Genomic DNA, 27,710 nt, shown 5'->3' with positions numbered 1-27,710 from the left:
ATGTCATCATTATATAACTAAGAATTATATTTATAATTAATTCAATTAATTAATTTATACTTTTTTCAGAAAAGTATAAGGAAAATTCTAGCTGTCACATTTTAGCTAACTTTTGTAAATTGGTTCAGCCCCCATTTATCTGCTAGTAATACCTCCACTTTAAAAGGTCTGAGAAAGTTCAAACTATAATTACATATATTCAATATTCATAGAAAAGTCATGTAAGACGATATGACTTTATTGTTATATTCAATGATAAAATCAGGTGTTGAGTTAAAGTTCTGTAACGTTATAACGAGATTGAAACAGTGATTATACAGGGATAGAATCACGATTTAGAATTCAAGTTCAATTCATTATAGTATTGATTTATTTTCCAGCTAAAATGGGGTGTGACAAGGAATGGTCATGGGCCAATAACGAGGTCGGTCCTTCAGGGGTATATAGGTATGACTGAGGTCTTAATGCAATTAGATTAATAAGTTTAACTAATGAGGTCAGACCTGCAGTAGGACCATACCAATGTAGCTTTAATTCCATTTACTATGAAAGCAAATTTATTTAAACTTTTAGTTGATTTTCGTTATATCAAACATAGAGGTAAATAACTATGTAAGTAATTCAACAATAATAAAAAACCTCTCTACACACTCGCGTCCATTTAACTCAGTGGGGGAACTCACCACTTAAATATACAATATGTAATCTGGTAACCAACTAATATAGCAACAGGTATATTCTCAGTGTAGGGGATATAATTGTTCTGTACTATCTACGCTTAACGCTTGTATATAGAGATAGGTTGTGTCAAGTTTCATTTTTTTATCCCGATGATTAATTCTCTATACCATCTCCCAAACTACACTGCAGCCTAAGGTATAACATGTATATATCTCTACTGTGGTATTATCATGTCTAACTAAGCATTATATTTCTATAATTATTATATAAACTAAAACCCAGATATAGAATAATCAGGAGTTTTAATGATAGGTCTCTGAAGTTGTTAAAGTTTTAATTATAGGACACAGTAATTGAAATATAACCTGTCACCAAAATTGAACCACGGACTAAAAAAGGAATAATAAAAATGAAATTGATCTATTTGATATATGATCTGAAAACCTCATATGAGTATTTGATTTCAATAAAATATATTTCAATTACCTTAAAAGCAATCTGTTACATTAAAAACCTTATAATACTATGTATCATAGATATAAATACTTGCAAACCTGCCTATATATACCACCCAAGGGACCAGATGATCTTTACACATAAATGTAGGTTAAATTGACACTAAGAAAATGGTCTTATGCCAGATGTGCAAATTAAAAAAAAATTAATCATGAAATAATTCCTACTTTCAAATACCTCATTTAATGACCTGCCATTGATGAAAAAAGATCACAGTACATACAGGAGGAATCCGCAATATATACTCCCTAACATATGACAGCCATCAAACAACATGGTAAATTTGACTAACACTCTTTATTCTATTAACCATGTATTCCCTAAGTTAACATTTATCAAAGCCGTTAAAGACATGAGGACAAATTCCATTATAGGAGAAGACTACTGTGGTTTCTTAAAGATCTGCATCGGCTCGGGTCAGAGAGTGCCTGACCTGACCACCGGTCAATTTCTCTATAGTCTGTGTTTAGTCTCTGAGAAATAATATTGACCAATTGTTGAGCGTTCAGATTTTTCAGACCTTGTCCAGTTGTCTAGGACTATATTGACCAATGTGATATGTCGCTGACTCCCGAGTACTTAGCATTAATGTGTGTGCTTATGTTGTTCAGAAATCATTGTCAACATTTAACCAAGGGAGATAATCTCTTATATCTACAAACATTACGATGTGAATGGCTACCATCCATCAACTGTTCGGTACACCTTAGCTACTGTTACCATGACGGTAACAGCTATCAACATCATCAGGCATAAGATGTACATATCTCATAAATAATGAGGAAAATTTTATGTTGATAATTTTGAAATTCCAGTCTATTTTAAAAACAGAGTTATCTGCCTTTGCGGGTAGGTATTTATGTGACGTCATGTGCTTGCGAGCATATGATTATACTTTTCAGAGAAAATGATGTAAGTTTCATTCAGAAAATAATGATGTGACAATGAATAATGAGTACCTTAGTAACTTGCAAGGGAGGTAACTTGTAATATTGGCAATAACTTTCAACTTGAATCTGCAAATTATAAAAGACTAACGTATCTACAAAATTAGTAATATATGAAATATATATAATATAAATTCCGTAGAAACCCCTGTCTCCATATATATACCAGATTGGGAAGCAACATAAGGATAAGGTGGGAGGAAATGGGAGGATAACTCTATATCATCCTCCATCCTCCCCGTTCCTGTTTATGTCATTGTGAGGGTATAAAAACATTTCTAATTTTGGATTTAAACAACTAGGTGTACAGTGTGCATGCAGTGTCTGCTTAGTTAATAAACCCTCTGGTTAGTAGTGCATGCATATTATCTGTCTTTAGGACATGATATATAAGTGTAATAATAATTGATCATGTAAATAATAATATGTGGAAAATAAAAATTCATAATTGGTAATATTTTACAAATCAACTACAAATTAACTTTTTTGCCAATCAAATACGACTAATCAACCCATTGAGCCTTAAATTACTACGATTTTCCTTTATGTGTACCGAGTTTCCATTCATCAGGGGAGATAATTACTAGATCTGTTTTTGTGTAGCGATCTGATTGTGCATTATCTCCTACTTGCTGAGTTTTAGGAGGAATATTTAGAATGATGGTGTTTATTTTCAGATTACATTTGCACATTTCAATTTATATCTACAAAAAAAACCTGGTATGTTATAAGTTAAAGAAAAAAAATTGTATATGTATTTGTATGCATACACTGTTATGCTCCAACTATTTCAGTTTACATAGTAATGTATACACAGGTATTTTTTTACAGAACAATGCTAAAATTTCTTTTCCATTTACTTGAATTTCTAGTCCTTTGAAGTCATTGTTATAATGTAAATATGATGTGTGATAATTATACTTTATCTTCATACATAGATGTATATTTACTTACATGATAAGTAATATAACATGTGGACGATACCTTTACAATCCAACACAAGCAGAGGAGTAACACATTTCTAGTAACAACCTGAGATTCAGACGGTTATTCTTGGTAATCTAGACTTTTAAACTCACAAAAACCCCACCCCAGTTCATTCCCTTTGTTCTTTAGTGTATTGGATCAATATTGCATTTAATTGTCTCTGGACTTGACCAATAAACTCATGGGTCCACCAATCTGGTCAAAGGCTGTAGTTATATATATTGACTATCAATGCTATATAAACAACTTTGAAATTAAGTACTGACCATATATATTGTATCTAAAGTTTGTTTAATCCATTCTGCCCTCCCTCCTCATCCTAACTCTTCCATGGCCTCTTATACAATATTCAAGTAATCTCTTGAACCTCAAGTGAAACAAAGCCTAGTAATAGGCGGAGCAATGTAGGCAGTAAATCTGGAACTAGCTTAAACTCTTGAACTTGGAAAACTCATCTTATTGTCTGTCATGGAAATCAAATTAGAGCTTCTAAAATTTCTATAAAGTGTTTGATTTACATGTACAAGTGACCAGTACGTATATGTTGTAGTTCAAAAGCTGTGTGAAGTGATAATGGTAATACAACAGCTGAAACTAGCTGGATTGAAGCTTTTAAAACCCAAAATTCATGATTAAGATTAAACAATTTTATATAACATTAAATTATCAATATACCATATATTATGTACTAGCAGATTCAAATATATGATATTCATCACAGTACCAGTTGTATATCAATCTTATGATTATGTTAAAGAAGCTAGCTCCACCGCTGATAGAGCATAAATGAAATTCATCATTTGAACATTAATTAGTGTTTAATCATGTATATATATGTCTAATTAACACAAAAAAATAATATAAAATAATTCATTTTACCTTTGGTGCATGCGCAATCATTACTTCAATCTATATAAGATATAGTGCCACGGAATTTTTTCGGGATGCAATTAATTATTTTTTATATTTTTAACTTGAAGTAAAATTCGAAGCTCAAACTTTTCAATGGTGGTAATGGTGTAAAGTAAGTATCTTTTGTAACTGAAGAAAAATACAAAATCGACTGCTCCTGTTTTTGATAGTGACAAAATACCATTTGTCAGCGGTGGAGCATCTTTAAAAAATTGGGAAAAAAAATAACGATAAAAAATCAAGTTATGTTGATAATATAAGAAGGATGTAAAGAGAATTTTGATAATAAAATGTGAGAAAAAAAGGAAAGTTTGATTAATAGGGGAACAGTTACACCCGAATCATGCACATGCATTCATAATTAGTGACCATTTATGTATTAAGCTTATAGCTCATTGATGAAGAGCAGGCATTTAATTTCCTTGACAAATATATCAATAATTACTTTTTTCATGATTTCCATGTATATAAAATGATTTCCAATAAATTTGGATACGTTAGTTTTAAAGTATCTTATATATATTGGGTTCTAAAGTATTAACTATTAATCAAAAGAAAGAGCCAGCAATTTACCATAACCAATAAGTAAATAATATATATCTTCATTTTATAAAATGTATGAGTATTAAAAGGTTATTATCAACTAAATTTACTAAATTAACCTAAGCCTATATGCCGATATTATATATATCTGATTACAATAAATCTAACTATACATAAACTAATAATTCAACATTAGGCAGCTGCAAGCCAGTCTAGAGCACTAGGCAGGCCCAATGACCTTTTGTGTTTTTTATTTTTGATGAATCGTTAGATGAAGAATTGACCTTTACCACCAGACATGCATGACCTTGACCTTACAATCAAGGTGAAATTGAAGATGAAATAAAATTAAAGAACTACAGTGAATTATGTAAAACTAATGTTTTACCATTTAACTTGTCAATCTCATCCTTTGGCAAATGTCGAACTGCAAATTTGGAGGAAAAATCCATTAAATGGGAAGAATGAAACATCAAATAAATCAACAGATTAACCACAAGTTTATGAATATTAATATTGTCGAGAATGCTAGAAGTAAGGTTGAAAGTCTTAAAGAAATTAAGTTCTGCATGAATATAAAAGGATTTTTTCAAATTATTTTATAAAGGGACACAACTCTTGATGTGGAAAGCATTTAAAATGTTTTGCCACATACCTGGTTAGATGTGGAATGAAATTATATATACACACAATATTTAGTCAAACACGATAAATCTGTGTAATGATTAAACACATCCTGCTCATATTGATTTCTGTAAACGTTCAAGTTTTACCGACCCCTCAAGGACAATAAAATCAATTATTCACCAGAGAATATATTACACATATCAATATCAAAATACACTGGGTCATATATTCCAAAGCTTGACAGCTAATGTACTTAACCTTAAATTTTTATCATGCAATAGAACATTAATAGTAAATATCAGGGTTATCTACGGTCGATCAGTTGAATTCTGAGATTTCACAACAGTGGAACTGACAAATCATAAAAAGCAATGAAAAATTAAACAATTTTTTTCTTAAAAGAAAAATATATTTGTTTAATTCACACAAAAAAGTATATATAGCTACATGATTTTAATTTCAATTTCAAAAATATGTAATTACATTATGTGACCTATAATGCTCTATATACAACAGCTGTTTGATTATTGAATGTTACCTTAATACAATGTATATTGTGTTTATTACATGAACTGTAGGAGATATTTGTACCACCCAGTAATTGATTACCATACATAATTACCTGTAATAGCTGTACATGCTATCATTACCACAATCAATACTAAAAGTATTGGTAAAATTGCAGTTGTCTCCCTTGGGCTGGATATGGGAGACTGTTGTATTTTGTCCAAATATTACAAAGCTTTATGACAGAATGCCTAATATCTTAACCTCTATATAAAGGAGAAAAGCCTATAAAGGACACCTGTGTATTAAAAACAAATAACTCCATATCAAGGTCTCTTGTCTTATATGTAAGACTCCTCTGTATTAGATATGCTCTTCTCTGTAGCTAGGGACCTAGCTAGGGCACCTATCTTAGAACAAATAATTAAGGCTCTTCTCTGTAAAGAATACCTCTGTATAAAGGACAACTGTCTGTAATGGACACCTTTGTATTGAGGACACTTGTCTATAAAGGACATTCTGTTTAAAGAAAATCTTTATTATGACACCTTTGTATAAAGCATACCTGTCTATAACAGACCAATTTGCTCTCTCTCTAATTTCTCCATTATACACAGTATTTTTTGTTATATTTGTTTTACAATAACCCTGATTTATTGACTGAGTTTAACATGCTGTGCCCCGCCTCTCCATCCCTCCCCATTCGCGACATGACATAATTATTAACATTACCAATACTATAGCTACTCCTTCAAATAGTCTTAAGTACCTTAATGTATTGGTGTATTAGTCAGTTACCGTTAGCGATAACTCATATATTGATATCTTTGCATGAATTTCAGCTGTTTGTGACGAGGAATCAGTATTTACCATATCATATTTATTGAGCCTCGTTTCAGAATTCAAAGGGCAGGAAGTTTTCTTTGTGCTTCTCCTACCTGAATTTCCACCACTACATTCTGATAAATTCTTTACAATTATTGATTGACAAGCTTGAGTACAACAATTAATCTGAACAGCCAGCAAAATATTTCTATCGATTTTGTAAATCTTAACTGATCTGAGTGACCCTTTAAGGGCCATTACGGCCAAGTAGTTGAGCCAGTATCTGGACATTTTCTACCACGGGCTGTCCACTACTAGGTTGTATTTAGTGGTCAATGATTTTACTCTAGGTACTCCGGGATCCGGTGTCTTTCTGATACCTTCAAAACCTAGCAATTTCATAGATAACCAAGGCAGCTTTACATTACTTAATATAGAAAGAGAAAGCCAAATAAACAAATCCATGTAGGTATTAAATTGTAGTTAGTTCAAATGTTTTTTCTCTGTGTACTCTGGGTCTTTCTGACACCTTCAAAACCTAGCAATTTCGAAGATAATCAAGGCTATAACAAGACATTGTTTAAAGTGAACAGTCGGGCAAGGATGGCTAAAGTCGGTAAAAATAGTGTGAATGTATCCAGTATAATTTCTTATGAAATAGAAAAATAAACTTTCTCGTCAAAATCTGTTTGCGTACGTAGAAATTAATTTAAAGTATACGAATGCTAAAACGTCCTCCCGGCTGACTATGTCCATGCCGTGGTTACATTTCCAAGCAGCCTCGCTTTCAATACTTTCAACTTTTCTTTATTTCAATGGTCAGAACTGGGAAACGTAAGCAGAACTTGACCGTTGTATCAATATGTGAGAACTTTTGGAAGGCCAATGAACGTATTTAGACTGATTTTCTTTGCCCGACTATTAACTTTAAATTCAAAAGAGAAAGCCAAATAAACCGCTCCACTTCATAAAATAGTTCTAATTTGGTTTATAGACAGAGAGGACAGAAAGCTACTCTTGATGAAATTAGATAAAAAATACACAAATGTTATTTATTATATTTCAGGCAGATTGTTTTGTAGAAATACAATGTATTGTATATGACAACATCTCTAACCTGATTTGATTTACAAATTGTACATCCACATGACCACATATTTTTTTCTTTAAAATCACCATATTCCCTAGATAACAGCTTGCTATTTAATTTATCTGCTGCATTCTAGTACCAGGAATATTACGGTACACCAAACTGATAATTGATTTTTTCTTTTTTTCTTCAAGTGGAAAATCAATTTTTGTTGGTGTGTGTTTGTAAATGATTCTTGCACAACAATTCATGTACCTATGCCTTTCATGATCATGTTCGCTTTTCATATTATTCATATTTGTTTAATACAGATGCAAATGTTGGCCCATCTATATCAATACTTACACTGACTGCGCTCAGCCAGGAGGAAAATGCTGAACGCTCGATCTATACTAAGTATAATACCACTCCACAACATAGATAAATCAAACCTTTGAATTAAGGCAATACGTCTTACTCACTTGTGTTGACAATACAATTTCTCCCCAATGAAAGGATAATCATATCTTAATTATTAATTGAAAGTAAAGAATGTCACGAGAATGCAGGTAATACAATGTCAGCTGATGTTGTATGAGTTAAGTACCCACTAGCTATTCATATTTCAAGCATTTGTATGGCCTTTTATGACAGTCAAATGGAACACAAAGCCAGAGAAAACAATTCTCCAAAATGACTGAACACCTGGAGAAAGTTTTGATTGTTGAAAGATATAAGGCATAAACAACTTTATCTTGTAATGAAAATTGAATTAAGGGGAGATAACTCCAATGCATTGAAATGAAAGTCAATAATAACTAAAGCAGTGAGATGAAGTTTAAGTTAGAATCTTGGTGTAATGACCACTAGGAGTGCTGTTTACAAATGTCTCCCCTATAAACTAATCAATAATCATGTGTATGTTGGTAAATAAATGTAATTTTAAATCTTAGAGAATGAAGAGGAGGAAGATTTTTTTTTTGTAAATATAGCTATATATAGCTTCAGGGCTATAAAGTTTTAGTGTTATCTGAACTCTGTGAAACATCCGGGTAAGAACATAGTTGTTTTTAAATTCTAACTATTTGAAACAAACCATTAAATTGTTTGATTTTATCACAGAACCAATTCAATTAGAAACTAATGGATGTAAAAGGTGACTCAGTATATATTCTGTATACCTGAATGTATTTCATCTTTCAACATCAGGACACGGAAAAAAATTCTTCAGCTAGCATGATCAAAGATACATTATACACTAGAAGTTCTCTTAAAGTAATTATTAGCTTTAAACCACAAACATCCATTTATACACATGACTTAAAAACATACATCCAATCCAATGTAATATGTAATAAATATACATTGTATAAGAATTTATTTAAAACCTATTAAATATGATGAGATTTCAAAACCTGGTGTGTGTCCATAAATCAAAACTTATTTTGTCACTCTTTTTTTTGTTTTTGGTCACCATGGTTACCAGTAATTATCTCGCCTTTTGTAAAGTTAAATTTGATATTTAATTGTTGTGGCAGTGGTGGCACCCCATAGAAACAAGTACCTGTATTTGTGTTCCTCATAAACACTGATATACTAACAGCATTTCTCCTATTCCAGTGACATTTAAACCGAACTCTTCAATTCTAATTCAAATTCAAAAGCATGCCCAGGAGTCAAGGTGTGTGTAAACACTGTGTACCAGAACAAATCCATTAAGTTCATTTTTTTACAGTTCTAATTTTAAACCTTATTGTAAGAGAAATATTTACTCTACCACTTGTGCTTTTTTCCATAGACTTCCATTGAACGCTCGTTAGCTGACCGCACAGCTGGCAAACAGATCTCATTTGAGGATTATTGCTATTTCTATATGCTATTATACCAAATATAAATACCAAGCTAGATCAGTCATTAGGTAATAAATATCAAATACAGTTCATTATGAGTTTTTTTTTGGCATTTACACAGGACAAAAGTTTATATTAATATATAATTTTGACTATTCAATAATACATTGTAGTCTCAGGTCCTAACCTCTTCGCAGAATTCTTTATTTTTTTTTAAATTTTCTCAAATTCTTCATTTAGATGTTTAGTAATAAGGGAGATGAACTACTATTATTAATTAAATGTAGACAGTTTAATTAGATTGGTTTATGTTATGCAAAACTTATTCTAAAAGATCAGAAGTTTATTCTGTGCTTGGATATTACAGAGTTATTTACCCTTAGGGTACATATTACAACTACATGTACACTGCATCTAATTTTTCGTACAAACTTGTTACGTACGTCACAATATTGATATGCCCTCAGAACAGATAAGATAGTATGCAAAGATGAAAATGGTAAAGGTAATTTACTATGATAAGTGGGTAAATGATGATACATGTATGCCTACAACAGTACTAAAGTGAGACTGCCAGGCATTGGTTAATTACATGTAAATATAAAAATTGTACATAAAGTGTAAACAAAATGTTCTTATTCATAATTATGTAACAAACCACAGAATCAATAAATATCAAACCCAGATATTTTTTCATGCCGGGGTTACAATATTAAGCGACAGTGACTCATTACAAATGGTAACTCTAATCAGACAAATGTCACTTTAGACAGGTTCTTACTATAATCTTAAATATCAATGATTTGTTTTCGTGGTCACATACGAATTGTGTAAATTACTGGCTACTTATTAATAAGATCTTACAATATTGCTTACCGGTAATACATACATGCATTCATAGTTTTCAGAGGGAAATTTTTTACATTGGTCACATTAGACAGGTCCTGATCAAAGTATGTCACTTTACACAGGTTCTCCTTGAGTACATGAAATATGTATATAATTGTTTGATAGTTAAGATCTTACAATGTCTGTGTATAGATTAGTCATCAGTGTTTTAAGATAATTTTACATTGGTCACATTAGACAGGTTCTGATCAATATTATGCCACTTTACACAGGTTTTCACTCAAACAGTCTTATTTGAGTCATTTAGTACCACAGGGACCAGGTACAAATTTCTAACCAACAGCATACATGTATTATACTGTAATATATATAAAATACTGTGCCAGGTCCCTGTGTTAAATAGTACAGGTAAAAATATGACAGAATCCATAAAATTGTGTTCGTGCTTTACAGGTTCTGACACTTATATCAACTTTTTATTTTCAAAAATAATTTTCATGAGAAAAGCATTGAAGGCACGAATTGGAGTTTCTGGCGTTACATATATTTGAACACTGATAAATTATCACTAGCAAGGAAGTGAGGGCACAAACATATAATGTGTTACTAGTAACAAGTGTATGTACCTTAATCTGTATTACATGGAAAAAAGATTTCAAAATCCTTGAATTTTAGATAAGATATAGAGTTCAGAAAAGAGTAAGGAACAGTTAAACTTAATGTAATATTTCGTAGAGACTTAGTTTAGCTTTTATTTTTGTATTTTGACAATACTTTACTTCTTATAAATCTCTGAATTCCAGGATTTCAAAATTTCCTCAATCATAAAATTTTCATTGATTTGTACTCACATTCACTTCAAAATTTAAAACCTTTTGAATATATAAAACTTTATTAATTTGTTAAGGTACATTTCAATATCAGTGAAATGCCTAACCTTAGAGATAAAGACTAAAGCACATTGTGTACTTACGTTTATAGACCCATATCCTCTAAAGCCACAAATAAACAGTCCAAATCCCAAAAAAATTCCAGTGAGAAAAAATGGCTGTCGGACACCGTTATCAAATTTCCTAACGAGACGTTCTACCCTATATCCTGTCACATGATTTAACACGGGGGAGGCTCATTCCCATGGATCTTGTCTGTCAATCAGGATATTCGAGACAGACGACTCATTTCTGATTCATTGTCTTACGGAACACTATACAATTCGGCTATGATTTCTAATAATGCTTCCTCAAGTCCATAGCAACCATGACATACATCTTTAAACAAACGTTCTAGGGCTGATGAAAAATTACCAAGTTTAAATCAATGAGAACAAAATTAGAATGGTGTTTTTTGGCTAGGAGATAAAGTTTTAATTAGAAAACAAATGACATCGAGGTGCAAGCATTCTTAATTAGGTATAAATGCACTTAGTACTATAGGTATAATGGTATTGGTTACTATCGCGAACAATCTCAAGTCGGATTTTTAATTCATAGATACAACTGCTATCTGGGATCTTCACAGCTCAACGGACACTATATTTCCGACATATCTTATAGTACATAGCCATGCAGAATGTCATGTAGTAAATGTCCTTTAGTAAATTGTTATTAAGGGGATGACTCTTTACAATTAGCAAATGCTGACATAACAAAAATCAATGTTCATTAAGCCTTGAAAACTGTATTTGCACTGATATACTGCAACTGAAAGTACAAGGGATATAAGACCAGGCGTTTCAGCAGAGGTAGCATCCAACATTGTCATCTTTCCATAAAAACAATGTCATGTAAGCCTGTTGATTTGTGGAAAGATCTTACCATAATATATGCTGGCAAATCTCGCCTGGATTTTTCTTTTCAAATATTGAGCACATTTACAGCATCAATAGATAAAGATTGGGTAAAAAAATGAGTACTAAATTATGTATTATAATTGACAGGTAGATCAGAAAAACTGTGCATGGATTTGTGGGAGGAATATAACGCTATAGGAGCATGTTATACTAAACTTTGTTCATAAAAAAGTGGAATTCTTTTTATAATGCTGGAAAAATCTATATCCAATATTTGCATGGTACTGAAAGTTTGTCTATTGAATGAACTCGGTCAGCATTATGTACTTTGCAAAGACCTTATGGCACCAACCATTTCATATGTGACAAACCTGAGATATCAATATATGCTGCTGAACATATAATGTACTCTTTAAATACAGTATTACAGTTTTATAGTACACCAGCTATTATAGTATTTAATGTTAGTGATAAATAATTTAGACATATAGCTATTGGAGATATCCCCAACACAGTACTTAGGACCCTATAGACATTAGACAAGTGCTCATTGTAGTAAGGGGTTCATTATAGACATGTGGTCATTATACACAGGTTGCCATTGTAGTTAGGGGTTCATTATAGACAGTTGGTCATTATAGACAGGTAGTCATTGTAGTTGGGGGTTCATTATAGACAGGTGGTCATTATACACAGGTTGTCATTGTAGTTAGGGGTTCATTATAGACATGTGGTCATTATACACAGATTACCATTGTAGTTAGGGGTTCATTATAGACAGTTGGTCATTATAGACAGGTTGTCATTGTAGTTGGGGGTTCATTATAGACAGGTGGTCGTTATACACAGGTTTTCATTGTAGTTGGGAGTTCAATATAGACAGGTGGTCATTATAGACAGGTTGTCATTGTAGTAAGGGGTTCATTATAAACAGGTGGTCATTATACACAGATTACCATTGTAGTTAGGGGTTCATTAAAGACAGGTGGCCATTATAGACAGGTTGCCATTGTAGTTAGGGGTTCATTATAGACAGGTGGTCATTATACACAGATTACCATTGTAGTTAGGGGTTCATTAAAGACAGGTGGCCATTATAGACAGGTTGCCATTGTAGTTAGGGGTTCATTATAGACAGGTGGTCATTATACACAGGTTGCCATTGTAGTAAAGGGTTCATTATAAACAGGTGGTCGTTATACACAGGTTTTCATTGTAGTTGGGAGTTCATTATAGACAGGTGGTCATTATAGACAGGTTGTCATTGTAGTAGGGGGTTCATTATAAACAGGTGGTCATTATACACAGATTACCATTGTAGTTAGGGGTTCATTAAAGACAGGTGGCCATTATAGACAGGTTGTCACTGTAGTTGGGGGTTCATTATAGACAGGTGGTAATTATACACAGGTTGCCATTGTAGTTAGATGTTCATTATAGACAGGTGGTCATTATAGACAGGTTGCCATTGTAGTTAGGGGTTCATTATAGACAGGTGGTCATTGTAGGTAGGTAGGTAGTCATTGTAGCCAGGTTTAGATAGTAAAGGAAAGCCAGAGTACCCGGAGAAAACCTATCCAGTAATCAGTACCTAGCAACTACCCCACATGGAAACTTGTATGCCGGAGGCAAAGAGCTTGTGGCAATATGTCGGAGCACCCTGATCCCTTCTTAAAACAGCTGTTACTCATTAATAGGAGACCCTTATAGGTATACAAGATGCATCTCAATTAAATAAGAAACAGCTTCTATGAAGAGGTAATCTATAAATCTAGTAACAGCTAGATGACATCAGATTGATAGGTATCCATTATAAGCAGGTATTCCTTATTAACAGGTAAAAATGATAGGTGTCATTATAAACAAGAGTTGCTTACATACAGGTATCAAATTAATAGGAATTTTTATAGACAGGTGTCCCTAAATATACAATTGTCAAATTAATTACCATTCTTAATACCTGCATGGTATACGGTTTTCAAATTCACAGGTGTTCTTTATAAACAGGTGTCACCAGGCCATACAGGTGTTGTCTATGAGTGTAAAAGATAAAGTTTTTATCGAGACGAGTTGTACATCACAGCAGAAAATCCTAAGGTATAAGGACTAGACATTCTTCCCCATGTAGATACCCTGGTCTGGAGGGATACACCTGATTCTCTAACAACAGATCTATAGGATTTCCGTCACAAGGCCTCTATTGTATGTAATAGGGTTCCAACCATAGGTTTGTTACAGCTATCTATACACAGACAGCACGCCTCACCTAAACTAAATCCTCAATCTGTATTGAACGGGATTTAAAAATCAACAACAACATCTACTATAAAGATTATGTTGACAACCCTCAGAGATGAGATAAGCAAACAGGAGATTTATGGGGAATAAAGTTATAGAAGAAATCATTAATACATTTCAAAGCATAGAAAATGAATTTTGTAACTATGTATCAGATTTATTTTGTTATTGTAAATCCATTAAAACGATTGATACATGCTGTATTTGTACTTTACAAATTTGAATCTTGTACATGTAGAAATCTAAATTAGAAGTTAGTCTTGGTGTTTTGAATGGTCTTAAGGATATAAACCCCAGCTCTAAGTAGATAAGTAGCATGTTGGATACCACTCAGGTGTCATGGCTTAGGTTTTTTACTAGTTTAACGTCCTATTAACAGCCAGGGTCATGTAAGGAATGCCAGGTTTGTTGGTGGAGGAAAGTCAGAGTACCCAGAGAAAACCCACTAGCCAGCGGTCAGTACCTGGCAACTGCCCCACATGGGATTCGAACCCGCATCCCAGAGGTGGAGGGCTTGTGGTAATATTTCAGGACATCTTAACCACCCGGCCACCGCGACCCCACCCTCTGTCATGGCCCAGATGTGGAAGGCTAGTAGTAGAATATCAGACACCTGAACCATTCAGCCACATTGACCCAGAGGTGGAGGACTAGTGGTAGAATGTCAGACACCTGAACCATTCAGCCACATTGACCCAGAGGTGGAGGGCTAGTGGTAGAATGTCAGACAACTGAACCATTCAGCCACATTGACCTAGAGGTGGGGGACTAGTGGTAGAATGTCTGACACCTGAACCATTCAGCCACATTGACCCAGAGGTGAAGGACTAGTGGTAGAATGTCTGACACCTGAACCATTCAGCCACATTGACCCAGAGGTGAAGGACTAGTGGTAGAATGTCAGACACCTGAACCATTCAGCCACATTGACCCAGAGGTGGAGGGCTAGTGGTAGAATGTCAGACAACTGAACCATTCAGCCACAGTGACCCAGAGGTGGAAGGCTAGTGGTAGAAGATTAGAAAACTTAACCACTCTGCCACAGCGACCCAGAGATGACCCTGATGTAGAGGTGTTTAATTTATAAATTGTAGAATTTACAAAAAATCCTAACCACTCAACCACAATGACCAGAGGTAGAAAGCCTGTGGTAGAATGTTAGACACCTTAACAGAGATTGATGGCCAGTGATTTAGAAAACATCTTGACACATATCTAAAGTAGGACTTGACTTGACCAAACACTAAATGGTGTCTGGATATTTCTACAAGTAAACACATATATATTGTATGTACAACTTTCATTTGAGTTACACTAAGGTCACAGATACTTGTCATCGTTTGTATTGGGTAGGTAAGAGAGTCAAGACTAACCTAAAATCACCCCCTACAGTCCATAGACTTTCCAGCTTTAATTAAAGGACATGAACTTACCACAGGTAATGGTACCAGCTTGGGATCAACTCGAGGACAGCTTTATAATACACCAACTTTGATATTTGATGTAGAAAACATTATATAAAGGCAAATCAAATATTTTAAATAAATGATTGAAACCTGAAATAATTATTATCTAAAATATCTAAAATAATGAAATTATAATCACAATTTTAAAGGAAATTAATTCACACAAATAATTAATTCACACAAATAATTCAGAAAATTGGAAAAAGTCAGGTCATTTGTTTTGATTTAGATATAGAACCTATTTAAACTAATGGTTTTAAGTTGAAGTACATACACGTAGTACTAGGTCATATAATATCAATATTATCACATAATTAGGCCGATGGCTTATTAATATTAAGGTAAATTTGCTAACAGCAAGGTGTTGCCATTACCAACATCTAGAAATTGATTATGATTATTAGCTGACAGTCCTGAGCTAATAACAATCCAGTAAATCAGAGAATCATCTGGGATTGACATGTTACAACTATTCAGGGTGTAATGTAAGCAATCTAGTTAAAATAGTATTTTACCATATCTTCATAAGTAAGTGTATGAAATAATGACGAATTCTGTCTATTTGTACATTTTTCGCCTCAAAAACTAGAACTGCCTATTAGACAATGATTTGCTAGGTTTAACACCCTATTTAACAGTCAAGGTCATTTAGGACGTGCCAGTTTTATGGAGGTGAAAAGTTCCCAGAGAAAAACCACCAACCTAAGGTATACCTGACAACTGCCCCTCATGGGTTTCAAACTCACAACTCAGAGGTGGAGGACTAGTTGTAATATGTCGGGACATCTTAACCACTTACAGGCCAATGTGGACTCGGGTAAAACACAAATACCCCCGTGTCTCTATATTGGTGTAGGATAGGATGGGACGGGGGACAGGAGGAACAGGATGGAACTAGAGTTGATGTAAAGGGACAGAATGAATTGGACAGGATGGGATAGGCATAAATCATATTCAGATGTGTACAATTGTGTGCAACCAAATAATATCTGGAAATTGACAAAGGGCCATAGCCCTGTCAAAAGATACAAACTAAAAACTGAATATGATATATTCTCATTAAAATGAAGAAACTGAGAGGTAACTTTGATGAAAAATTGAAGCCTATACATAAAGAGGTAACATAGCATGTACAACTGCCTACATTTTTAATGTTAAGCTTTAAACTATTTATGCTTCTTATGTTGATCTCCTTACACGCTACATGTACAATGTACATGCAATTATAAAAATGAGAATTTTCCAATTAATATTTAATAACTTTCCTTTGAAAAATGTTTTCTATCAAAACCATGTATCAGTCATGGTGCACTGGGTGATCTCTAGGAGAACACCTTGGCGGTCTTAAGTATAGAATGAATAGTAAGTTAAAAAGCAACAATATTACCTCAAACTTTCATTTATAAGCAAAGGTTATAAATTGAATCAGACCTCCTTAAAAGGGATTCAAGATTGGATTTCATTCATAAAACTGGAAAGGGATATGAAAGCTCCTGAGCCAAAACTGTTAACCTCTTGATTGAAATACCTGGTACTGTATACCATGTAGAATATGTATCACCCACTCACCAAATTACATAGACAATGACACAGAGATACTTTGCATATTGAATTCCACTGTGTAATTATACCTGGTATATGATATACCAAATTATTATAAATATGTAACACTTTTTACATGAAATGACCAATTTCATTTTAAACTGTACAGTATATAACCTAGGCTAGCAGTATCCTTTAAGGATGTGCCAGAATTTTAGAACTGAAGAAAAATGGGAGGTTCCCTCAAAAAATCCACTGACCTAGGTATACAGTTAGCACCTGAGAACTTATCCAACTGGGTTTCAAACTCACAACCTAGAGTGTTATATGGGGATTTGTAGAATGTAGGGCCACTTAACAATTCAGGGACTTGCATGTACAATTCTCATTCTTCATGAATGTTACCATATTGATTTAATAAAAAGAGAATTTGAAGTAAGAGTCAAGTTGTAGTTTAAACTTGAATTATATTAAATACACTTTGTATATAGACCTATATACTACACAAACAAAATAATTATAATCTTGAACTATAAGCTTGAACCAGCTTGCCAAGGATCATGATCATCTGGTAAATATGAATACTACAAAATATTGTTTGAAACGCTATAGCTCCAATTAAACCATTATGACCTGTATTGACCAGTTCATATTTACCGAGGGACCGCTGTAATCAATAGATTGACAGCCACAGGTACGAACTTTACCAGCAGCATAACCCATTAACAGCTTATTAACTGTAAAATAATGGATTTAGAAATCGCCACAGAATGTCCCGTAATATATAAACCCCTCCAGCCATTGTCAACCCATACTATACCAATACACATTAAAGCTTAACCTAAATATTTTGATTATAACTACCAGTGCCTTCAATTTCATTAAGACCCAAGGATTGTTCTGAAGCTTGTTGAATGACCATACAACACTGCGAAAGGCATAAAAATACCTGACTTATAATGAGTGGTATATACACAAAACTTTCCTGTAAATGGATTGGGGGCATTTATCATTCAGTCTAAACAACATTCAGTCCTGTCTTTAAACGAATTCCTTTTTATTCTTCTCGGTTAACGGTTCCTTTAAACTCACACGCATTGCTTTTAGCTATTAGGGAAACGAACACAGAATTTTTAATTATTCCATGGAGTAGTGGTTAAAAGTTTATGTGTTATGTACATAGACATATTTGAAATCACATCTATATTTAATAAAGCAAACTTGTCTACTACTCTCGACTTCCTTCAACTGCTCTTCACACACGAGAGTGTTTATTCGTGTTTAGTTGCCTGGTAACCAATAATGATATCAGGCTAAGCATTATACATAACCTTATTATTAGCGCCATTTAATTTCTGTATTCCTTTACCTAACTTAAAAATGTAAATAATTATATCCTAAATTTATATACAACAACCAAATGACTTTATCAGTATGTAATTGCAGTTAAATTAGTAGGTACTCATTTGGTAAATATAACAGCATGTCTAGTTTTGGTTGGGACCCGACTATTCTTAATGATATCTGAAGTCTTGGAGATACTGTAATAGAAGTATAGTTCAAGATCAAAAGTCAATCAAATGTACTACATACAGATTTCATTAAGTTACTTTAAATTGACTTCCTTGATCATGTTTTTATTCAAATTGATGCTCTTTGACCTGATCAAGTCAATTCAATTTACTTTGCTTGACGTGCTGTGAACCTTTACCTCTAATATTCAGCTGATTTATAAATTAGACATTCATCAACTTTCCAAATTCTCCATTTATACTTTCTCTATGAAAGGGAAATATTTCTCACAGTTCTGTTGTACAGTTCCCATACATCGACCATGAATAATAAACTATAATTTTAGTCACCGCACTCTGAAACATGATATTCTCAATTATTGATTGTCTTTCAAACCATTTATCAGCATTTAAAAAATGCTTTTAATGGATTCATCAATGATTTAAAGTTCTAGCACCATCGAGTACGACAGAGACCTGCATGATTGTGTGTATGACACCTGTGAAACCGAGCAGCTTATAGACATGTATATATAAAAAAAATAATTCCCCTTGATGATACACCTGAATTAATTGGTGTAGTAATTAACAAAACTTCATCCTTCACAATGACTACTTACCTACAATATACGCCATGCTTATCTGTTATCCTTTCAACCATATATCGCACTAATTAATAAATATCCAATTAAATAAAACCAGTACTTCCACAGCGGCTTCTATATACAGTACCCAGACAGGTAGAACTAAGTCTGGTGTCGTTCCTGTAGACTTGGCCGATTGGAAACCTGTAGGAAAGGCTCTCGGTGACAACTGTATATATATACACGGGCTTGGTGGGTTGCCAGTGTCAGCAAAGCCATATATATAGTATATATACTTATCTTACACCCTATGTAGGTATCAAGGTGCCTAATACCTATCCACTAAGATCTCATATCAACCAAGATCTTTACAGTCTTTCTAAAAGACATCTCCTGGATTGTCACAAGACATTTGTCACTTACAATACCAATGAACTGTGAGTTAAGGCCACTTAACATAGAGGCCAGTCCTTATAACTACTGCTAGGCCTGTCAAACTATAGGAGAATCAACCATGCTAGGGTGCAACAATGCATATTAGGACCATTCACCTTGTATAACAGGACCACTCACTACCACACTGTATAATAGGACCACGCATCACCACACTGTATAATAGGACCACTCACCACCACACTGTATAATAGGACCACTCACCACCACACTGCATAATAGGACCACTCACCACCACACTGTATAATAGGACCACTCACCACTATACTGTATAATAGGACCACTCACTACCACACTGTATAATAGGACCACTCACCACCACACTGCATAATAGGACCACTCACCACCACACTGCATAATAGGACCACTCACCACCACACTGCATAATAGGACCACTCACCACTATACTGTATAATAGGACCACTCACTACCACACTGTATAATAGGACCACTCACTACCACACTGTATAATAGGACCACTCACCACCACACTGTATAATAGGACCACTCACCACCACACTGTATAATAGGACCACTCACCACCACACTGTATAATAGGACCACTCACCACCACACTGCATAATAGGACCACTCACCACCACACTGCATAATAGGACCACTCACCACTATACTGTATAATAGGACCACTCACTACCACACTGTATAATAGGACCACTCACTACCACACTGTATAATAGGACCACTCACTACCACACTGTATAATAGGATCACTCACCAAAACACTGTATAATAGGACCACTCACTACCACACTGTATAATAGGACCACTCACTACCACACTGTATAATAGGACCACTCACCACCACACTGCATAATAGGACCACTCACCACTATACTGTATAATAGGACCACTCACTACCACACTGTATAATAGGACCACTCACCACCACACTGTATAATAGGACCACTCACCACCACACTGTATAATAGGACCACTCACTACTACACTGTATAATAGGACCACTCACCACCACACTGTATAATAGGACCACTCACTACCACACTGTATAATAGGACCACTCACCACCACACTGTATAATAGGACCACTCACCACCACACTGTATAATAGGACCACTCACCACCACACTGTATAATAGGACCACTCACCATCACACAGTCACTGTATAATAGGACCACTCACTACCACACTGTATAATAGGATCACTCACCATTACACTGTATAATAGGACCACTCACCATCACACTGTATAATAGGACCACTCACCACCACACTGTATAATAGGACCACTCACTACCACACTGTATAATAGGACCACTCACCACCACACTTAACATAATAGGACCACTCACCACTATACTGTATAATAGGACCACTCACTACCACACTGTATAATAGGACCACTCACTACCACACTGTATGATAGGACCACTCACTACCACAATGTATGATAGGACAACTCACTACCACACTGTATAATACGACCACTCACCACCACACTGTATAATAGGACCACTCACCATCACACAGTCACTGTATAATAGGACCACTCACTACCACACTGTATAATAGGATCACTCACCAAAACACTGTATGATAGGACCACTCACTACCACAATGTATGATAGGACAACTCACTACCACACTGTATAATAGGACCACTCACCATTACACTGTATAATAGGACCACTCACCATTACACTGTATAATAGGACCACTCACCATCACACTGTATAAAAGGACCACTCACCATCACATTGTATAATAGGGCCACTCACCACCACATTGTATAATAGGACCACTCACTACCACACTGTATAATAGGACCACTCACCATCACATTGTATAATAGGACCACTCACTACCACACTGTATAATAGGACCACTCACTATCACACTTTATAATAGGACCACTCACCATCACACTGTATAATAGGACCACTCACTACCACACTGTATAATAGGACCACTCACCACCACACTGTATAATAGGACCACTCACTACCACACTGTATAATAGGACCACTCACTACCACACTGTAAATAGGACAACTCACTATCACACTTTATAATAGGACCACTCACCACTATACTGTATAATAGGACCACTCACCACCACACTGTATAATAGGACCACTCACCATCACACTGCATAATAGGACCACTCACCACCACACTGCATAATAGGACCACTCACCAAATATACTGTATAATAGGACCACTCACCACCACACTGTATAATAGGACCACTCACCACCACACTGCATAATAGGACCACTCACTACCACACTGTATAATAGGACCACTCACTACCACACTGTATAATAGGACCACTCACTACCACACTGTATAATAGGACCACTCACTACCACACTGTATAATAGGACCACTCACCACCAAACTGTATAATAGGACCACTAAGTTGATCAGAAAAATATACAGGCATTTAGTATATTTGCTCATCTACTTTGACCCAAAGTGACCAGTCCTTAATACATTGACCGATACAGCATTCATATATTATGACTAATGTACACTTCAATCAATAAGGGAAAACAAGTAAAATATTTTTATAAACATTCCTGTGTCATGTTATCAGAGTGGTAACAGTTCAGTTAACGATTGGACAAACACCAGTATCTGGGTTATGTCACAACCCAAATGGCCGATCAGTAGATTATCATGGCATAGTATTTAAATACCTATCCAGTATAATTATTACCTTTCTGGTTGTGTTAGTACTCACTACAAAGTATAGGGAAACGTGTCTGAATAAAAACTTACTTTCATTTGCAGCCGATAAATGACTTCAAGTCAGGTGACTAATTTTGGAGTATAATAAATGAACCTGATCAGACATAAGTCGGCTTTATTTCACTTCTTTGGAAATGTGGCCCATGGATTTGTGGTTGGAATAAAAAAAATCAGACAGAATTGATTGTAAATGATATGGAATATCAAACAGAAAATCCACAATAATCTTATTGTTTGATGATATATTTATTGTAGAAATCTTCAAGGACTCTATGATTCTTGGATTTGGGTTTTATTTAACTGTGACCCAGTATCATTTCAAGGGCTGAACATGTTATGGAGGTTTGGAGCCAGAGTATCTAGAGAAAAACTACCACCCTGTGGTCAGTAACTCGTAACCCAATGACAGTCAGGTACATACAGGAAAATCATCACCACTACCACTGCTCTGGCTTACAGGGGCTGTGGTGGCTGAGTGGTTAAGATGTCCTGACATATTACCACAAGTCCTCCACCTCTGGGTTGTGAGTTTGAATCCCATGTGATAGGTACTGACCGCTGGTTGGTGGTTTTTCTTCAGATACTCTAGCTTTTCTCCATCATCTAAACGTGGCACATCCTTAAATGACCCCAGCTATTAACAGGACATTTTAACTACTCAAACCTAACTATTGTTTATATCACTACATAATGATATGTTAATTACTCGGGTAGTCGTGCAGACTGGTTCTGTGACCTGCTACCTATATATACCTCTAAAACACACTATATACTGAGGTTATGTCAATTTGTTCAGGAACATGATATAGACTATGCTGTACCATCAGGTTGATTAAACATTGGCTACCTCATTAAACCCTTAAAAATTCTCGAGGTGTGTGTTCACCCCAATGTCTGTTATCGGAAAACAATCATAGCTATGAAATTGGCATTGTAACCGACACAATTTCATTGATTGCAGAGAAGGTCCAGATATCTGTATGCCCGTCTGCATGACCAAATTTTTGTTCAAAGTATATGGTAGAAAAACCTAAATTTGTTTCTAAAAGATATACCTAGATTCATTATGTTAATCTTTTTTAAACTTAGGTTAATTTAAATTGTTAAGCATTCTTTAATATTTAAGATAATTTATATGGTTTCAAAATTGGCAGGGACATATTAAGTTTTAATAAGAAAAACTAATTAAGAGTGATTCAAGTGTTTATCGAGTCTCAGGTGTGTTCATGTTTGCTATAGATTTTGGTCAAACAAATGTTGATAAATGTTCATATATTGAATTAACTGTAAAATGTAATCAAACAAATATATTTACAAGTATGTTAGAGGTTATATCCATAATACTCCCTTAACATGAGAGTTGACTTGTCAGTCGGTTTTTTTATCGGATGTTATTTTGCTGACTGTCAGCATGACATAATGTTTCAAAAGTGTCTCGTCGTGCTATACCTATAACATTGTTTGAGTATATCTATAAATATTTCCCTATAAAAAGTGCCCAAATATGTATAAATATTAAGTCATTTCTATTACAATAAATGTGTGACCTAAATAGTATATTGGCAAAAACATATTTGGATTAAAGTAGCAATGGTCTCGATCTTGGATTAACACATTCTGAACTTTCAAAGTACATTTTTTATATACATACAGTCTTAGCAGTGATTTATGAGTCAGTTATGGCCCAATTCATTACCTACGAAATAACTCATTTTGTATCATTAAAAACTTTAAATTATTTCAATAAAGTACATTATATCAATGATTTATTGAAATGGGGGAATGGTATTTTTTAAATTAATTAATTACAATAAAAGTATACACAGAGTACAAGAGAGTATACAAAAAATAGATGTATAAGTATACTAACCATGCATTCATATTTTATTTTCAAAACAAACTATCGAAAGTGAGATTATTTCTCACCAAAATAAGCACAATTAATGTCTATACCTGTTGTGAACTATTAGTACAACAGAAAGACAATTTTTAAAAGCAATTGATCATTGTTTTAAAAACTTAAGAAATAGAAATGTGAACTAACAAAGCTACACTTATTTATCAGAATGTTTTACGTTCTGACTTTTTAAAAACAATTTGTCCTTGCTTTTGGTATCATATTGGCTGTTTGACCTTTATGACAGTGAATGGTTGGGGTATCACATATCTATATATGTTCTCTGTTCTGTGTAAAGTGGAGCTGTGTAATCATAACAACACTAATAGTATATACGAGTACCTGCTGTCTGATCTATACATACATAACATAATTATAGCTTAACTAAATTATCTTTTATAGATCTGACAATTTTGTTTTTCAAAGGAAAAAGACCTGGTTACTTGGATTTTAAATAAACACTCAATCATCAGCTGATATTTGATAGCAGTGGTAATTTCTTTGTACTGACTAAAATTCACTGAACAGGTTGGTTTCAAATGTACAATATATTGTAAACTTCACTATACATGTATTTCATTTTGATAGTGTAATGAAGAATTATCTCCCCTTGCTTATAGTCACTAAGTTAACTTATAATTGAAATAAGGACAGTTTCAAATCCCTAAGGCAATCTATTATAAGTTTAATGTTTGTTATACCTTTCATTTACATGAATAACACATATTGAAATCTGCAATGCCAGCTAAACAATACAGATAACCTGTTTAGCAATTGATAGAATTTACATGATTTAAATAAAGGCAGATGAAAGCTGAATGCACTTTATCTAAAGATAAACTACATAGACGATTTGAATTACATGTATTTCAAATGATAACCTATTGTTTTAACCATTCAAAACATTCACTGATTACATGATGTGAATTGTTGGATCCTAATTAAACTCCTAATTAGAATTTGAACATGCACTTAAGTCAGTGTTAGAATTACTCACAATTAGAATGTAAATTTAATAAAGTTATTTCTATTTTTAATTGATCATGTATCTGTTATTTTAGAACTGATATATTTATGTATATCAATTTTTGTGTGAGATCAAGCTAACCAGCCATTATCAAAATACCACGTACTCGTAGCTTAATCTTATAATAAATCTTCTTGGTCTAATTCAATGATTTCAACATGAACTTAATCCTCAGCTCTATTTCTTATCAACTGTAGGTGTGTGATTATAATACACATATATATAGTATTACACATATGTGTGATATTCCATTTATTAATTGACAAAGATCAGATATATATCTCCAATCTAATGAATGATAATCGTTCATGTGATATACCAGACTTTATCTGGAATTCTGATATAATGGTATAGGTCGGTGGAGGAACTTTAACATGAAATTAGGTGATTAAAAAATTAACAGATTGGTAACAATTGATTTAATGACAATATTTTCAAATAAATGTTTTAGTAAAGGTACTTTTTATCTGTTTATAGAAACATCATACCTGAAGCAGTAATTTATATATCCAGGTACTAAAAAAGTCCCTACATGTACCCTCTATAGTAACTTATATGACTGTGTCAAATTACAGGTAATACTGATTAATCACAGGTGTGCCTAACGATGTATGGTTCTTATCAATCTGTATATTTTATCTGCAACTATTGTATAAAATTGTTTTATTGAGCTAAGATTTTGAGAAGACATCTGCATGGAAGTATTATGAAAGTATTGTTAAAAGGGAGTGTCATTAGTTGCACATATTTTTTAAATATATTTATGAATTCATATGATATTGAAAATTGACAAATCAGATATAATGTAAGATAAGTGTTTAATTAATTAATTGTTCACACTGTTTTCCAGCCGTTGTAAGTCGTGGACTTGTAAGGCCGATCTATATTTGGTTTCATTCTTGATCCTCTTCTTGTTGCGCAACGAGGTGATATTTTGCATTATGTTTGTTTTAAAATCACTATTCACAATTAAAAGTTTTAAAAGGTTTATTTTTTAAAAGGCAATTTCTGGTAAGCAGTGAAACAATTTCACTAGCTTAATTACACCTTTTGATAATTGTTTCTTTAATTCTTTAGATTTCCATAAAGTTAAAAATAAGCTTGAACAATGCATTAAAGGGACAATTCACTCACGCTAATTCTTTTACATAACCAAGAAGCAAAATATGGCATAAATGTATTGTTCTACATTTCTTATGAAATATAGCATAAGATATTGACAAATTCCACGTCATTGTTTAGTATTTTAATTGATACCGTTGTAATTACAAATCGTTGATCAATACGATTAAGCAGGTACAATATTACGATTAAAAGTCACGCACGTTAAAAATGAATACATAAGCACTGTGGAGGTGATATAATGATTTTTAGGCGATTCACCTAGTATTCTGTCAAGCGATTTGAAGACAAAAGTAATTACTCTATTAACATTTCACACGCATTTCACCACCATGGATGTTCTGACATAACTGATTAAACTGGGGTTTTCCGATATAAAATGTTCTCGTCGATGAATGCCTTTAATCGATTAAAACGATACAGTATTAATGAAATAATTAATTAGTGTCATTAATTTTGCTTGTAATTTTATTTTGCACACCATATCATCGGGGCTTATTAAAAATATGGCATTTATTTGGCCTATCAAATGCATGCAATCATTGATAGACTAGGATTATTTATAGGAAATGAATTTAAATAATTAAAACTTATAATTAAAACATCTATTTAAATGTCACTTACGATCATGGATGAGTGTCAACGGGCCACTGTTTACGTCGTAGCGTAACATTTTACTTTTTCTCACACCTTTTTCTGCTTCCTTATTTTAGTAATCTCTTTGCTCGCACTGCTGATCACAGGTAAATTGATAACCTATGTGCCACCACATAGGAATAGCGGTAGACCGACCGCATGCGTTTGTTGCCGTAATTGTCATGGAGCGATTGTCACGGGTCACTGATTGTGACGCGTAAGGGATTGTCATATTTTCCATTCATAAAATCGACTTTGTTGTATAAACACATATTGTAAGATTTCTTGTACATATCAAGTAATTTAAGCTATCAATCATGCATATTTTGCCAGCCATA

The 27,710-nt window shown here is 33.8% G+C and overlaps 1 protein-coding gene across 12 annotated transcripts in view; it reads right to left on the bottom strand.

Annotated features, from left to right (window-relative positions):
- Window positions 1-27,563, bottom strand: part of LOC138321670 (trichohyalin-like) — a 74,487-nt gene extending 46,924 nt beyond the window's left edge. For 7 of the 12 annotated variants that reach the window (XM_069265505.1, XM_069265506.1, XM_069265509.1 and 4 more), the window contains exons 1-2: window positions 27,361-27,563; window positions 4,975-5,013 (exon numbers count right to left, since the gene is read on the bottom strand). In XM_069265505.1, the coding sequence (XP_069121606.1) occupies window positions 4,975-5,013; window positions 27,361-27,409 (88 nt within the window). In that variant the 5' untranslated portion in view covers window positions 27,410-27,563. The remainder of the gene's footprint in view (window positions 1-4,974; window positions 5,014-27,360) is intronic. The other 5 variants (XM_069265507.1, XM_069265512.1, XM_069265513.1 and 2 more) reach the window with 1 other exon arrangement.
- Between the last annotated feature and the right edge of the window lie 147 nt (window positions 27,564-27,710).

Source organism: Argopecten irradians, chromosome 4 (assembly GCF_041381155.1).
Source record: "Argopecten irradians isolate NY chromosome 4, Ai_NY, whole genome shotgun sequence".
Taxonomy (NCBI): domain Eukaryota; kingdom Metazoa; phylum Mollusca; class Bivalvia; order Pectinida; family Pectinidae; genus Argopecten; species Argopecten irradians.
This window is presented reverse-complemented; position numbering and strand designations above follow the sequence as displayed.